The following is a 15734-nucleotide window of genomic DNA, read 5'->3' as shown; positions in this document are numbered from 1 at the left end:
TGAATGTATAAAGAGTGTATGTGTTCATCTAATTAAGTTATTATTGTGCTACCACTAATCTTCTTAATGAAGAATGTCTGTATATCGTGCATGTTTACGTATTGATTATGAATGCAGTCTCAGTGGTGGGGCTGTATGCTGTGATGTGTGCTGTAGTCCTGTTGTGTCAGCCTTGTCACACAGTTGGGGTTCACAAGGCGATTGCTTTTGAATGGCAGAGCCTCTCTCCTGCCGCCAAGCAGAAACACCCCTCCCTTAGTGCCTTATTAAAGCATGCCACACTAATCTAACACAGCAACACCCAGAAAACACACAGTCAGCCAAAGAAAGAGAGAAGTCAATAAGATGTCTCACTACACTGCTCTGCAAAGGCAAAACGAGCTGCACATTTTGCCAAAATTGAGTTATGAGTAAATTCCGGTCTCTTAGACTGTGATTTGTCCTGTGACGGACAAGTTTGGCTAAGCAATGCTCAGCTTCAGAGAAAACGTCGTGTGAGAATTGTCATCAAATTAATCAAAATTCAATCAAGTGCTCACTCAGTGCGCCCCTAAAACTGTCACATGTAAATCTCGCAAAACAAAAGCAACAGCATAATGCATCAGTTTGCATGTGTGCATTCAGTGACTGCATATAATGGTGATAAAGAGATGGTAAACCTGAGATGTGAACATACGCACACAGGGCCGATCAAGAACTCTGAAGTAATGCTGCTGTGTATTTGCAGCAGAAGCTAAACTCAGTGACTCATAAAATTGAATAATTCATAAACAGCATGTATACAAGGTTCTCTGCTCTTTATTTAACCTTATCTTCCAGATATAAATCCTACTGGTCAGTGGAACGGGCCGCATCGCAACATATCGCCCCTCTGAATTTAAGTGTGTCAGATGCAATAAACATGTACTAGAGAAAATAAGAGTTGAACACACAGTTGCTTTGTGTTTTTATGGGCTTTTTAAAGAGGCTCATTTATGCTTAATATTTTATACAATTAAAATGAAAACAAATAATAGACACTTTTTGGCACAGGTAAGAGACAAAGATGAATATGTAGCTGTGATACTGAGACTGTGGGAGAATATAAAGTGGGCCATCGTCCTCTGAGCAGAGTGTTTTATTTGGGGAAGAGCCTGATGTAGGTGCAATACATTTTTAAACAGCATAGAATTATTAAAAGCCCCAATGCCTGACAAAACATCCATTTAACTCTTTTCAGTGCCTCTAACCCTTCTACTAACATACAGACAGTCTCATTAACCGCACCAACTGGAGATTAGCAAACAGACTATGTTAACATAACATTTTCACAATCTGCCAGGAACTATTGTGTAATTAATGTGTCACTGCTGCATGAAATAAATAGCAAAAACCATACAATTATCAAAAACGCCAGTAATAGACAGAAATTTGGAATGTCTTTGTTGATCTGCTTACAGCACTTGAACATTGACTCAAAGTGCTTGTAAACTGCTCCAAACATCCTTAAGTAGTAAGTAGGCCAGCAAATCTTCACAAAGGGACAGAACTGTCATCACAATATGCTTTCACTCATCTGTCATACTTTCTTTTCGCTCTGCTTCCCTAACTTGATTCCCAAGCTCAGTGACTCTTTTCCGCTCAAATCCAAGCATTTCTGCTACATCTGTAATCCCCATCAGCTTAAAAGGATAGTTCACCCAAAAATGAAACTTCTTGTTCCAATCTATATGACTTTAATTCTTGTGTGGATCTTCTGAGAAATGTTGTGTTTGTTGTCCATATATACAAAGTCAATGCAAGACAGTAACTAAAAATATTCTTTAGAACTCTCTCTGCGCCCTCTCCATGCCTTGTACTTCTCCAGGAAATCTAACTCATTTATGAGCCTGTATTTACATTACAATCAATTGAGCAATATATAGTCACTTGACAAACTGTCTGAGTCTTGGATGTAACAATTTATATAGCTCAAAAGGGAATTGTATATAAATAATTACAATTATTTATATCGGCTGACAGTAATAACTGTAGCAAAATTAAATTGCCATCAACTGATCTGTCCGTCCAGCGAACATTCAGTGCAAGTTCGTATCAACTCTAAGAAAGGATATTTTCTTGGCCACAGAAAATACTTTCCTATTAATGCATTAGAGCATTGCAGCAAGGGCCAAAATCGTAAAGGGACATTTAATATGCAAGGCAGAATCAGAAACTCGTAATTTGTGCACACAACTTTTATTAACTAAACACTAACGCAAACTAGTCTAACAAACAAACATACATAAGTACAATCACTCATACATGGGAAAGGCTAATGACAGTTGATGGATGAAACCATCAGGAAAACCAGAGAATGCAGTTATGGAGAAAGTCATTTAACCATCAGCACCATTTATAATGGGGTCTATAACTTATACTAAACCTCGGTTTCGTTTAGTTAAATGTTATACTTGCACTGCCTTTGGTCGGGTCGAGTGTCCGGAATGCAGTCTCAGATGAAAGTCTTAATGGTTTCAAAGTTTTGGACTCCCGATCACGTTCTTCCGGGTTGAAGAGTGATGAATTCCCAAGATGTTCTGGAGGTAGAAATGTTCTTCCAAGTGTTGAATGGAAAAAGCTAAGAAAGAGATCTGTAGGTATCAACATATAATATTCACTCTCAATTAGATCATCCGAAGACTAATTGATAGAGACTAAACATGATACAGCTAGAGTGATATTAACTAGTGATCTATCATAAGCATGCATAAAATGGTGTACACAATACACAAACATATACAAGAACAGTAATAATATACACAATGCCCTGAAGATATGAGTGTTCATTCAAAGAAAGGTTTTTTCTATGAATTAATTAGAGAAGATTCCATTTCTCTTTCCTAAGGGGCAAAGAAGTGAGTTCCCGCATTCCTTTGAGCAATAAAACAAGTCTTAGAACCAGAGACCTGTTCTGCCTTCTTAGGTGTTAGATGCATTTCGGGGGGAAGGGTCCACAGACCCTCATAGTTGGCCTTTTGGTTATGTGAGGGGGCATAAGAGATTATTTGTTAAATATAACAAATATTTGTGTGTCTGATTGGTCAAAATGTTACACTTGACAAACTGTCTGAGTCTTGGAGGCTTAAGCGATTTCCTGTGTTCTTTAGATCAGCTGCTGTCAATCATGAAGCCCATTGAGAAAATGCTCTTGCAGGATGTCAGGCTTGGAGGGTGGCCAGACAGACCTCTCAGGAAGTGAGATAAATATGTAGCTGTGTTTGTCTGTATGTGTATGTATGTAAATGTTCAGCTGTAGTGTTGATTTCTCCTTGTGAATTGACCCTTCTTTTGCCCAATCCTACCTTAGAACGTCTGCGGTCTACTATTTTTTTTTTTTTTCCAGACAAGATTTTCCTTTTTTTAAATGTACATCTTGTACAAGTTTAAATATCAAATTACCAAAACTATGGTAAAGTATTGTTTACCTTGTGCTAACATTGTGTTCCCTAATGCTATCAATTTTAATTATAGGGTTTCAAAAAGGTGGAAAATTGTTAATTTTCGGAAACTTCTGGAAAGTTTCCACTCCTTTGCAACCCTTATTGTATTTGCCTTCAAATGAGGCTTTTTTGGTCAATTGACTGAGAAATGGTTGCCTCAGTTATATCTTGCAGTCTCCGCTGTTTTACAAGGATTTGTCTTGATCCGCTGTTTCACAATTTCTTTTAAAATCAGCAGATAAAACACTTTTCAACTTTTGTTTATAACAATTTAAGCTAATGTAAGAATAATTCCTTTTACTTTTTACCACTTTATGAGCACATTTTACTGAAAATGACGCTGTTCAAAAGGAAAATCGTGTTTTCATTGTGTTCAAATGTAAAACGGATTGTAAATGGGTCGCATCTGAAGTTGCCTCTAAAAGTGATTTAAAGTTTGTAAAAAAAATGAAAGAGAATTCCCTCTCTAACATGTAGAAAATACTGAGTTAATGTGTAACGTAAACCAGTACATATCTGCTACAAAAACAGGAATAAACTATTCTGAGGCTAGGTTCTGGGTTATTTCAGGCTATGCAATCTTCTAATCTTTGCTGTATTGGCAACACCGTGGATATATTGCACATTCCCCAGAGCCATGTATCAGCACTCAATTCTTACTGCCTGTAAATCTCACTTACTTACAGACTGTTTACTGCCCTCTTACTGCCACAAACAGCACTGCCTGACCATTACAATTACAAATAATTACCATCATTACAGTCTTGCCAGCTAATTGATGAGAGAAACCAGTCTGTGTGTGTGTGTGTGGAGAGAAAGAGACAGAGAGAGAGAGAGAGAGAGAGAGAGATAAAAGAACAGTGACATAATAGTCTGAAAAAAGCACAGTGATTGAAGATGGGTTTGGAGTGTATTGTTACAAATCAGGATTATAATATATAACATAGAAACACTGAATACCCAGCAGGTGGAGGGAAGCCAGAGCTATTTCACATTTAACAAAAACATGCCAATAGAAATTTAGGTTGGTTACTTTATATATACAAAACGTGAAATTTCATCCAAGGGGCAAAATATTAAGAAACGGGGGGAAATCTTATATTTAACGTGCTTATGTTAGGAAGGAAATCAGAAAAGGATGTTTAACCCAGAAATAAAGGTTTTTATTTTTTTCTCTACATCTGTCACAGCAAGCGATAGTCATGTAGTGCTCTCTAGTGTTGAAAAGCGGAATTGAAATTCTATAATTTATCATCACTAGAGTATATGCCGTCTTTACTCGCTGGAAACAACGGAGCGCAAATGAAGCTCGTTTATTTGTATCTGAATGCATCGCCGTTTGCGATAAAAAATAAATAACACCGTTCAATTAAACTATTTTTAACTAATTTAAATCATTTTCTTGTAAACCGCAGCTAAATTTTGCATTTCTACTTCATCCCTATTGCTGCTTGCACTCACAGTTTCCCATGAAATTGTATTTTGTCGTTGAGAACTGAATATAATGCTAGACCAGGTGTGGTGACTCCAGGCCCGGAGAGCAACAGCCCTGCAGAGCTCAGCTCCAACCCTAATAAAGACTCACCTGCTTGTAGCTTCCTAGTAATCCTTCAGACCTTGATTAGCTTGTTCAGGTGTGTTTGATTAGTGTTGACGCAAAACTCTGCAGGGCTGCGGCTCTCCAGGACCGACGCCCTGTCCGATAGACTGAAGCGATTTGACTCAAATACTTCAAGTCCCAGAAATCTTAGCGAATTCAAAATGGCGCCCGGTCAATAACAACAGTGACACTAGTACGCTGAATACTTAAGCGCTATCGTATGTCCTCGACAGAATGACACTATTAATTAGAGTTTCGAAACAAGTACAGAGGAAAAATTTCCAAAATCTCTTATTGTGTAGGTTTTTATCGGAGAGCTCGGCTTTACGAAAAGGCCCCGAGAGCAAAGAGGAGTGTGAATGGTTGCATGGATCGTCTCAGGAAATGTTATCCATAGTGCGTGGGTATGTTGAAGTTAGACAGAATTTCATCAGCAAGGAAGAGGAGAATGCCCTTTTCAAAGAAGTAGAGACAGGACTTAGAAAAAAGCGATATGAGTTTGACCACTGGGACGATGTAAGTACCATGGAGAAGTGTGTAAACACTGCCATCATTTCATAACAAAACTCATATTGTGGCCGTTGTTTGTGATTGCTACTCTCGACGTTTTTATGGTCGTAGCTTATGTGTAGTGTGCTGTTTCTGGAGTTTAGTTCCAACCTACCTGTACTTTCCAAGTGAACCCAAGACTTTCTTGAAAACGTTCCTACTACTGTACGTGCTGCTGATAAATTACCAAAAAGAGTGGCAAATAAAGAATTTGAGTGCCTGTGTTAGCCAATCAGAAATCTTGCAGGTGGCTCTCGTCCAATCCCATGAGGTTTGGGCGGGGCTACTACTTTGTCGGAACAACTAAAGAGAGGGGAAGTGTTTGGGAAACCTGCTTGGAAACAGTCGTTCTGCTGTCCTTTGTGCAGCTCCTTCCGTCCAGAAAAAAAAAATTAATAAAAATCATAATAAAATACACAAATTTATTTCCCCGGTCTCACAGAAGAGGCTTAAACCTAGTACCAGACTAAAATGTAATTCTAAGCTGTTTCAATTTAAAGAAATTTGCACGGACATATCTTTAAATATATCAGTGCCTTTGTTTTGTCTCAAGATGCACCCCAGTAATGGTTTTCATAAGGCATGTTATTAAAAAATAATACTTAAATGTCCTAAACCTAAATGAACTATGGCCTAATCCTGGTTTAGTCTAATCCCTGTCAGTTAAACCAGGCCATTATGTTTTATTACTAAGTACTAATATGTGGGTTTCATGTGTCCCACTACACATAAGCCTAAAGTAAAACTAAAATAATTTCCATTGAAATTAAAGATTAATCTACAGTCTACGTTTCATTAAAAAAAAAAAAACTAAACTTAAATTACTTATCTTGACTACAGTTGTTCTCCACTTTTTAATAAAAACCAACAATGTTGTTATAACTAAACATAGGTTGTAAACATATTTCTGGGACATTTCATTTGTAAAATTCTTACTGTTAATTATTGGCCATTGGCTATTAAATTACCTTCGCCCCATTTTCCAGTTATTTGGTACATTTCTCTTTCACCATTCAGGCTATTCACGGCTACAGAGAAACAGAGCGCCTGCAGTGGGGAGTTATGTGTGAAAGTATCTTAAAGCGGGTGAGAGCAGTTGCATTTCCTGAAGGCAGCCCACTGCTTGGGCCAATTCATGTTCTGGACCTGGACAAAGAGGGCTACATCAAACCCCATATTGACAGTGTGAAGGTCTGCCTCTCAGTTATTTGTACAATATTGATGTTCTCCACATTTAACACTGTCATTAGTACATTATTAATGTTCTCTGTGTCTGCTGTTCTCTCTTGTCAGTTCTGTGGAAGCACTATTGCAGGACTGAGCCTGTTGTCTGATAGTGTTATGCGATTGGTCCCTGAAAACAAATCCACAGATTGGGTGGACTTGCTTCTGAGTCGACGCTCACTTTATATATTAAGGTATTTATACCCAGAATATTTTCTTTTCTTTTTTTTTTTTGATATCTCACAAAACTGGTAGGAGAAGAATATTTTCCACAAAATATGAACATTTATTTTAAATGACTTTCAAATTTTTAATTGTAAAATGTGTTCTTATCAACAGGGATGATGCTCGATTTAAATTCACCCACGAAATCCTGAAAGATGAAGAATCCTTTTTCTCAGGACAGAAGGTTGCACGTCATCGCCGCATCTCCATCATCTGTCGAAACCTGCCTGTTTAAAAGAACTGGACTGACCTTAGCACTTATCTTGGAACCCCTGTGGCTTTTTCATATTACTACCTTTGTCTAGAATTGTATCTTTCAGATACTCACACACACAGGTAGCTAAAAATTTATAAATCAGATGCATTTTCCTGGAATAACCCCAACTGTTGAAAAACTATGTTTAACATTCAGCTCACCGAAATGTTGTCCAGATACTTGTATTGTGTATATATATGAAGGGAAAAGTTTTGATTGATGTAATGTAGAGTCAGGGAAAAGGATGAAAACAGTGAATGGAACTGCTTCTATTTACAATGTCTATTAATAAATATTTTTTGCTATCCACTATTGTGGCTTTCTTCTCAAACAATACATTACTGTTGCATACAATATGCAATTTAAACAAATGAACACAAACATTATTCATTTTGGAACAAATTTAATGTACCACAAAATAATAAATCTCCTGGAAAAGTTTTACTTTTTACAACCAGATAAAAAAACAAACAAACAAACAAAAAAAAACAGCAAACAAATGTGATAAGAAATGACTTTGTAATAAAAGCCACAGATGCAATTGTATTCCCTGGGTAAAGACCCTCTCTTAAAATTCAGCAGGTTTTCATGAAATATCAGTGTTGATATTACCCAGTTTCTCACTGATACTCAACTTGTCATTAACAGGCATAAATGTGGAATTTACAAATACATCTTTCCTATATCAATTACAATATACAAAAACATACTACATTGCTTGCTTCTAAGTTTTCTGTCTTTTTACTCTTTGGACCTCCAGCATTCTCATCTGGATCTCAATTAACAGCACTTAAATACTATTGTTAATAAATGCTGAAAGGTTGAAAGTAAAACGACAAATTTCAGATCAAGTTGGTAGCCTTAACCTAAACGAGCTTTATTAAAGGAGAGGCTGCTGGTGATGGGCGCTCCGTTTCACGTTCCTCAGCTGGGCTCACTCAGTGAGGTAAAAGTGCATCTTGTCATTGATGTTCTTGCTCTCTGGGTTGAGCCTCTTCAAGATCTGGGCGAGCACGTTGACTGTCTGCTCGCTGCTGAGGCCTGTGCGCTTAGTCTGGAACTTCTTCAGCAGGTCTTTAGTGGTCATGGGCTTCCTGATGAGATACCTGCGCACGGCATCCTCCGTCAGCTGCACATCACTGAAGGGGAGATGGAAAAAATGTTATACATGCTTGAAATAAGCAAGACATAACGTGTCCCTAACGTCTGTAGCCATGAAATCATTCGAAAGACTGGTTCTGGCTCATCTGAAGGACATCACTGGACCCTTACTGGACCCCCTGCAGTTTGCCTACAGAGCAAACAGGTCTGTGGATGATGCAGTCAACATGGGACTGCACTTCATCCTGCAGCATCTGGACAGACCAGGGACTTATGTGAGGATCCTGTTTGTGGACTTCACCATTATCCCGGAAACCCTTCAAAATAAACAAACTCAGCTCTCCGTCCCTACCTCCGTCTGCCAGTGGATCAACAGCTTCCTGACAGACAGACAGCAGTTAGTAAAGCTTGGCAAATTCACATCCAGCACTCGCACCATCAGCACTGGAGCTCCTCAGGGCTGCGTTCTCTCCCCACTGCTCTTCTCCCTCTACACCAACGACTGCACATCTAAAGACCCCTCTGTCAAGCTCCTGAAGTTCGCAGACGACACCACACTGATCGGCCTCATCCAGGACGGTGACGAGTCTGCTTACAGACAGGAGGTTAAGGAGCTGGCTGTATGGTGCAGTCTCAACAACCTGGAGCTTAACACGCTCAAAACTGTGGAGATGATCGTGGACTTCAGGAGAAACCCCCCTGCTCTCCCCCCACCCTCCATCATGAACAGCACCGTGACTGCAGTGGAGTCATTCAGATTCCTGGGCACCACCATCTCTCAGGACCTGAAGTGGGATATTCACATTGACTCCATTGTCAGGAAGGCCCAGCAGAGGTTGTACTTTCTTCGCCAGCTGAGGAAGTTCAACCTGCCACAGGACTTACTGAAACAGTTCTACTCTGCCATCATTGAATCCATCCTCTGCACCTCAATAACTGTCTGGTTCAGCTCAGCTACCAAATCTGACCTCAAAAGACTACGGAGGGTAGTCCGGACTGCTGAGCGAATCATTGGTACAACCCTCCCCACTCTCCAAGAACTGTAGCAAACTGTGAGCAAAAGGGCTGGCAAAATTACTCTGGACCCCTCACATCCAGCACACAACCTCTTTGAACTGTTACCGTCTGGTCGATGCTACAGAGCTCTGAGCACCAGAACGACCAGACACAGGAACAGTTTCTTCCCTCAGTCAATACATCTCATGAACACTCAATAAATAAGCGTGGAACACACAACTAATTCATTATCCATTCACCACACTCACTTATTTTATTTGTATCATTTCTAATTTGCACATACTTGACCTGTACATACATAGTCGCCTATATTATATATTATATATAGTGTATTTTTTATTTTTTTGCTGCTTTGTACATTGGTTATTGGCTATTTCTTGTTATTTTGTTTTATTACCTGTGTCCTGTCCTGTTACTGTCTTTCTGTTGCACTGTGGAGCTTCTGTCACTACAACAAATTCCTTGTATGTGTAAACATACTTGGCCAATAAAGCTCATTCTGATTCTGATAATGCAGTTTGTGAATCTGACAATGCTTGAAGGGATCAAATAGGCATCATGAGCTGTAATGTGGTGGAAAATTGTGATGTTTTGAGATATAAACTCTGCATTATGGGTGTAATACACAGTGTCACAGCGTTACTGCATACAGCACTACAGTTGTTAATGCAACAATTTAATGCATTAATGCAAGTTTAACTGGGTCCTTCTTGTCTCAGGGGATAGAGGAAATAGACTTTCACAGCTGAAAGCTGGAGAAAAAACCCAGGACCCAGAGAAGAGTTGGAGAGCTGATGGTTTAGATAATATTTAAGAAAAAAAAGTACCTGGAGCTGGGGGTGGATTTCCTTGACACTGGCTGAGGTGTGCTCTTCCCTGAAGACCTCTGAGGGCTGGCCTCCATCTTTAATCTCTTCGCTACTGGAGTCTCTGAGCTGGGCACAGTTGTCTGTCGCTTACCTGAGACAGAGGAGCAGATACATGAAGTTAAAACTTTACCTAACCCTTAGCATTGAAGAGAAAAAGAGACAAGATGAAATGAGGAGATAGTAGTCGGATAACATAAGTAACATCACCCGCATGCCATCCTAGATTTAGATGACTTTCTTCAGATAAACACAAAGATTTTTTTAAACAAATAATTTATTTCTGAGTCCATATAATGCAAGAGTATGGGACTCCAAAGTTGATGCTTCAAACATAACAGTCCCCTGTCTGCCTGCGCAACGTCTTGAGAGAGTTTGACAACACTAACCAACTGAGTCATATGCATTATGTCCTGTTCACTTTGTTTGGCTTTTAAAGCTTCAACCTTGGAGGTCCTGTACACTTGCACTATATGGACTCAATGGATTATTTTTCTAAAAATCTTTGTGTTCATCTGAAGAAAGAGTCATATACATCTGTGACGGCATGAGGGTGGGTAAATGAGAGAATTTTCATTTTTGACTGGAGTATTCTTTTACCTGACAAAATTGATAAAAAAATAAAAATAAATAAAGTAAAAAAAACTTTTTTATTATACAAAAAAAAAATCAACAACTACATATTAATATGCTCCTAAACTCACTTTCTTTAATCTATTTTCACGCTATTTTCTTGCCACAATAGCATCATGCAGTTCTTTTTTTTTTTCCTCTGTAAATATTTATGCTATTAAATCAAGCAAGTATTAGCCTTATAATGCAATTCATTTGATTAAATTTTTAATCAACTGAGTTTCATGGAGTGTACCTTGCTCCAGTTTGCTGGCAGCAGCACGGAGAGTGTTGGAAGTGGCAGCGTTGTCAATAGAAGGCGTGCCAGGCCGACTTCCTGTTCTTGAACTACCTGCTGAGCCACGACCACCCCCTCGCTTAGGAGGAGTGCGCTTCTGTGAGAGGGGAGACAACAAGAGAGCACTGTACCATATACACATGGAGCAACATCAGAATCTTCTCTCTCATATTCTCTCCCAAACACACACACAAGTATAGGCTATTACCACCATGAACAGTGCTGAAGCTGCCTCTCCTTCAATATCGCTGTCCTCAGAGCTGTCGGACTCGCCACTGCTGTCTGAAACAACGTACACAATGATTTTTACAAAATGGGAAAACAATAAATATAAAAATATAGAGAATGTCAACATTATGGAGGATTATGGAAAAATAGCACTTAAAGGTCAAAACTGAAATTTCCTGGCTTTTTTCATGATAACTGGATAACTAGGGGCTATGTAACTACCATGTAAGTTTCAAAACAGTCAATCCACAGTAAAGTGCACACAGCCTGCATAAAGTAGCTGTGCCTTTTCACGAGCCGTTGTGACTTCCATAAAAATGTGACGTCCGATCTACTCAGTCAACGCCTTCAGTCACCATCCCGAGCACCGCCCACCATCCTTTTGCCAAACCCCCAGACAACATCGTGTTCATGCCATAGCTGAGCAACAACTCAACAATGGCATTTCGTCCGTTAACTTTAACAGACGAAAACAGATCGGCTGACCTGTAACGTTACACTCTCACTCAAAGGATGGACGATCTGACAGGACTGTTACTAAGTTATAAAAACTGTTACTAAGTTATTAAGTTATAAAAACATTTCAATTTCAGCAGGCAACTATTTTTACAGCTACATTATTATTACGGTTTGTTTTTTTACACACAGACATTAACGTATTTCATACACGATATAACTTACTCGTGAGATGCAAGAAATCGTCAGACGCGCCCATAACAACAAAAGACAATACTTTATTGAACCTTTTCTGATAAGAAGTGTGCGCTGCAAACGCGAACATTTTTGACGATTGTTTCTGTCCAGTCCACTCGTTTTATCGCGTTTAACCACAGCTGTAGTCGGTTTTTTGTTTGGCAGTGGCAGCAGGTATGCGATCAAATTTCTAATTTGAGGCTGTATTACATCGATTCTTGCACCCAACATGACAACAAGATGATATTTTAAGCTCCTTATGTAACTTAGCAAAATCTGCACTGGTTTGAACTGGCCGTCTCCAGTTTTCCCTTTGTTTTGCTTCGAGCTAGCGCGGTGTCGTAATTGTGACGTCAGCCCTACATGACCCTAGTTACCTGTGGTTGGCCTGGCCGTGTCACTCAGAAAACAACAGGCCAATCAGAAGAGAGGCTCATGAATATTAATTAGACAGGCCAAAATCAACCTGTTCTTAGCAGAGCTCCTGAGAGAAGAGCTGTAAAAATATATTGAGATGGTTTTTGGTACTTATACCGCAACTATATATTCTTAAGGACATGAAAATCTAAAATAAAACTCCAGAAAGGTGTACAATATGGGACCTTTAAAAATGAGAATGCATTTATCAATATATTAAGTATAAATTGAAAAAAATTCAATGCTTTATTTTACTTTTACATTTAACCAGAATTATGAATTTTATTAAATCTTTATTTTTAAACATGAAATAATTTTTAAAGGTTTCATATAAAAAAAGTTTTTATTTTTAAATTAACTGATAATTCATTCAAGTGGTATGCCTAGTATCCAATAAACATAACTAACTCTTTCAAATACAAAGAAAAAATCCAAAATGAGACTGCCTTTACCTTTCTTTTTCTTCTTTTCCACCTGCACAGGTGTCTTCTTTTCATCTTCCTCCTCTTCTTCCTCCTTGCCATCTTCTTCATTCTTGTTTTCCTCCTCACTCTCTTCCTCACTGTCAGACATTTCATCAATTCCTGAAAAAAGCCATTGGAGCTTCATGGAGTCGTCTCAAATCAAACATCAGAATTAAATGAAGTGCACTCCTGCAAAAAGGCCAAAAAGGCCAAAAAAAAAAAAAACTCTTTCAGAGTTACTAACCTTTAGGGACATCCTCTCCCTTATTGGGCTTGGTCTTCTCTGGCTCCTCTTCTTCAGAACTGGAGCAAAGAAAGAATGATGATGATTAGACTGCAGTAACCATGAAGAGAGACTTTGGATAAAGGGGTGTTAGTATTTGGCAAAAGTAACTGTACATAAAGATTTGTGTAGTCACCTGCTTTCATCAGACATGTAGTCCACCTCCAAGCCCTCAAAGTCACCATCATCACTATCCTCGAATCCTTCCAGGTCGCTGCCCTTTTTCTTCTTCGTCTTTCCCTTGCCTTTGGGGCCTTTGTCCTTTTTAGCTTTTGACTTGGCTTCATCGTCTGCATTGAAAGAAGGCATTTTGGTAAGAAAGCCCTACATTGGACACTCCTCTCGCTCTCAGAGCCTTTGCTCACCATCTCCATTGCTGCCGTCACTCTCATCGCTGCTCATTTCCAAATCTTCCTCAAGGTCATGTATCCGCAGGTCTCCTCCCCTGTCTCCTTTCTTCTTTTTTTTCTTCCCCCCCTTCTCTCCTTCCTCATCATCATCCCCTCCTCGCTCCTGTTCTCTGAGGCGTCGCTGAAGCATGATACTGAAGTGATTCACCACTTTGTTTCTCCTATATGGAAAATTAAGAAGATGTGATGTCTGAGCTTTAGACGTGTTTTGACACTGGCCACTCAGGAGAGCCATCAGAGCTGTTCTCATGAATGCAACCACTCAACCTGCCCCACTCTTCCTCTGCCTCCTCTGCTGTGAGCGTGCGGTGTTTGGCCTGTGGTGTGAAGTTGTACCAGGCGTGAACGGGAAACGCCTCAAAGGCTCCATCGGCACACTGTGTGAAGATGTAGTAGGAAGCGTTCTCCGTGACGCCACCTTTTTTCAGACCCTTGAATCTGAGTGATAAAGAGGAACAATAGGGCAGTGATTTAATGAGGTGTTGTCCTTATAAAAGCCATGGAACGTAAACTCAACACTTAACAAAATGCTGACGGCGATTAAAATTCATTATTCATAATTTTCCCATTTAAACTGTTCATGAAATTTTAACCATCAAATTGACTATCAACTGAATTTATGAAACTTCAAAATTTTAATTTATTAAGACTGTAACAATTTTTTTTTTCTGAATTCTGTGTTTTATCATTTAAAACAAATATATTATTAAAAATGGCAGTAATCAATGAACGCATAAAACTTTTTAATTAATCGTATGAAGTGTAATCAAATTAAATTTAAACAATTCCTTAGATTTTTGGCAAAAAAAAAGAGTTTTTTTTTAAAAGGTTTACTGTTTAAGTTAGAACATGGATGAAAAATTTTGTAATTCTGCTTAAAAATATTGTTTCAATTAACTGTATTACCATTGTTTTATTCCTTTGAGAAGTACAATCTATTGTACAATAGGACAGGATTTCTGTCATATATTCAAGTCAAACCAAACTTTGAGCTTCAACATGTATCTGACAATAGATTTTATGAAATGCAGTTGTGAAATGCTTTTGAAGTGACTCTCAGAGCAGCTCTAGAGATGAAGTTTGTGTTTTTATATCAGCTTATTTTTGACATAAGTGTGTACATGGCCATGTTTTACTTCAATGTGTGAGCCCTCCTGTGTTATTCACTTCCAGTTATTTTAGCTGTACAAAAACTCTGGCTCTCTAAATTATTCCAAATTTAAAAGACAAGGGAATTGGACACGTTCTTGATATTCTTGTTATGCTGGATTAATTCACCAACAGTGATATTATTCCTTGAACATAAGCAAAACCGCGTTAAACTCGCCGTAAACCATCTGCTTGTACTATAAGGATGTTGATGTGTGAACTGAACGTACCTTTCTTCAATCAGCTAACGTTAACTTAATTAGAGAACATCCGATGCTCTGCTTCACTTTACAACAATTAAACTTGTATCACCTCGACCAGCTGCTGATATCCTTTCCTATTTGTGTATTCGATAAAACGAAAGAGTAATTCACTTCCAAAAATAGATAAATAAAGATACAGCAACACATTTAAGCAGAAGATAAAGGCAGCCTGCACCTTCCACAACTAATAGTCTTCTTTTCTACGCTTGTCATCAGCTTCTTGGAGACTTACTGCCACCTGCTGCACCGAAGCGAGCACTGCAGTGAGTAACAGCAGTACCAACAGTACTGAACTAATAGCGTTTTATTGTGCCTACAGTTTCTATAGACAGGTGTGTTTTCATTATTTATGTAAATCTAAATAATCTCAAAGAGGAAAAATAAACACACCACACACTTACTTTGGGATCTATCTATCTATCTATCTATCTATCTATCTATCTATCTATCTATCTATCTATCTATCTATCTATCTATCTATCTATCTATCTATCTATCTATCTATCTATCTATCTATCTATCTATCTATCTATCTATCTATCTATCATCCGACTCTATCTATCTATCTATCTATCTATCTATCTATCTATCTATCTATCTATCTATCTATCTATCTAT

General features: G+C 38.5%; 2 protein-coding genes across 7 annotated transcripts; one reads left to right on the top strand and one right to left on the bottom strand.

Annotated features, from left to right (window-relative positions):
* The first annotated feature begins 5211 nt into the window (after positions 1-5211).
* alkbh7 (alkB homolog 7) lies at positions 5212-7623 on the top strand. Of its 2 annotated transcripts, XM_079376684.1 has the most exons (4): positions 5212-5577; positions 6628-6801; positions 6904-7028; positions 7174-7623. In XM_079376684.1, the coding sequence occupies exons 1-4, from the start codon at positions 5296-5298 to the stop codon at positions 7292-7294; spliced, it is 702 nt and encodes a 233-aa protein (XP_079232810.1). In that variant the 5' UTR covers positions 5212-5295; the 3' UTR covers positions 7295-7623. The 2 variants fall into 2 exon arrangements, with proteins under 2 accessions (XP_079232810.1, XP_079232809.1); XM_079376683.1 differs by having other exon boundaries at positions 5245-5577; positions 6628-7028.
* Positions 7624-7709: 86 nt separating this feature from the next.
* LOC306844477 (general transcription factor IIF subunit 1-like) lies at positions 7710-15330 on the bottom strand. Of its 5 annotated transcripts, none has more exons than XM_079376637.1 (11): positions 15292-15320; positions 15084-15190; positions 13972-14142; positions 13660-13865; positions 13431-13584; positions 13256-13314; positions 13000-13131; positions 11421-11491; positions 11168-11306; positions 10261-10393; positions 7710-8454 (listed from the first exon to the last, which is right to left on the bottom strand). In XM_079376637.1, the coding sequence occupies exons 4-11, from the start codon at positions 13832-13834 to the stop codon at positions 8250-8252; spliced, it is 1068 nt and encodes a 355-aa protein (XP_079232763.1). In that variant the 5' UTR covers positions 13835-13865; positions 13972-14142; positions 15084-15190; positions 15292-15320; the 3' UTR covers positions 7710-8249. The 5 variants fall into 5 exon arrangements, with proteins under 5 accessions (XP_079232763.1, XP_079232761.1, XP_079232760.1 ...); XM_079376635.1 differs by having other exon boundaries at positions 11418-11491; positions 15292-15318; XM_079376634.1 differs by having other exon boundaries at positions 11418-11491; positions 15084-15330.
* Between the last annotated feature and the right edge of the window lie 404 nt (positions 15331-15734).

This window comes from Barbus barbus, assembly GCF_936440315.1.
Source record: "Barbus barbus genome assembly, chromosome: 3".
In the NCBI taxonomy this organism is placed as follows: domain Eukaryota; kingdom Metazoa; phylum Chordata; class Actinopteri; order Cypriniformes; family Cyprinidae; genus Barbus; species Barbus barbus.
The sequence above is the reverse complement of the archived record's forward strand: the minus strand, read 5'-3'. Positions and strand labels throughout refer to the sequence as shown.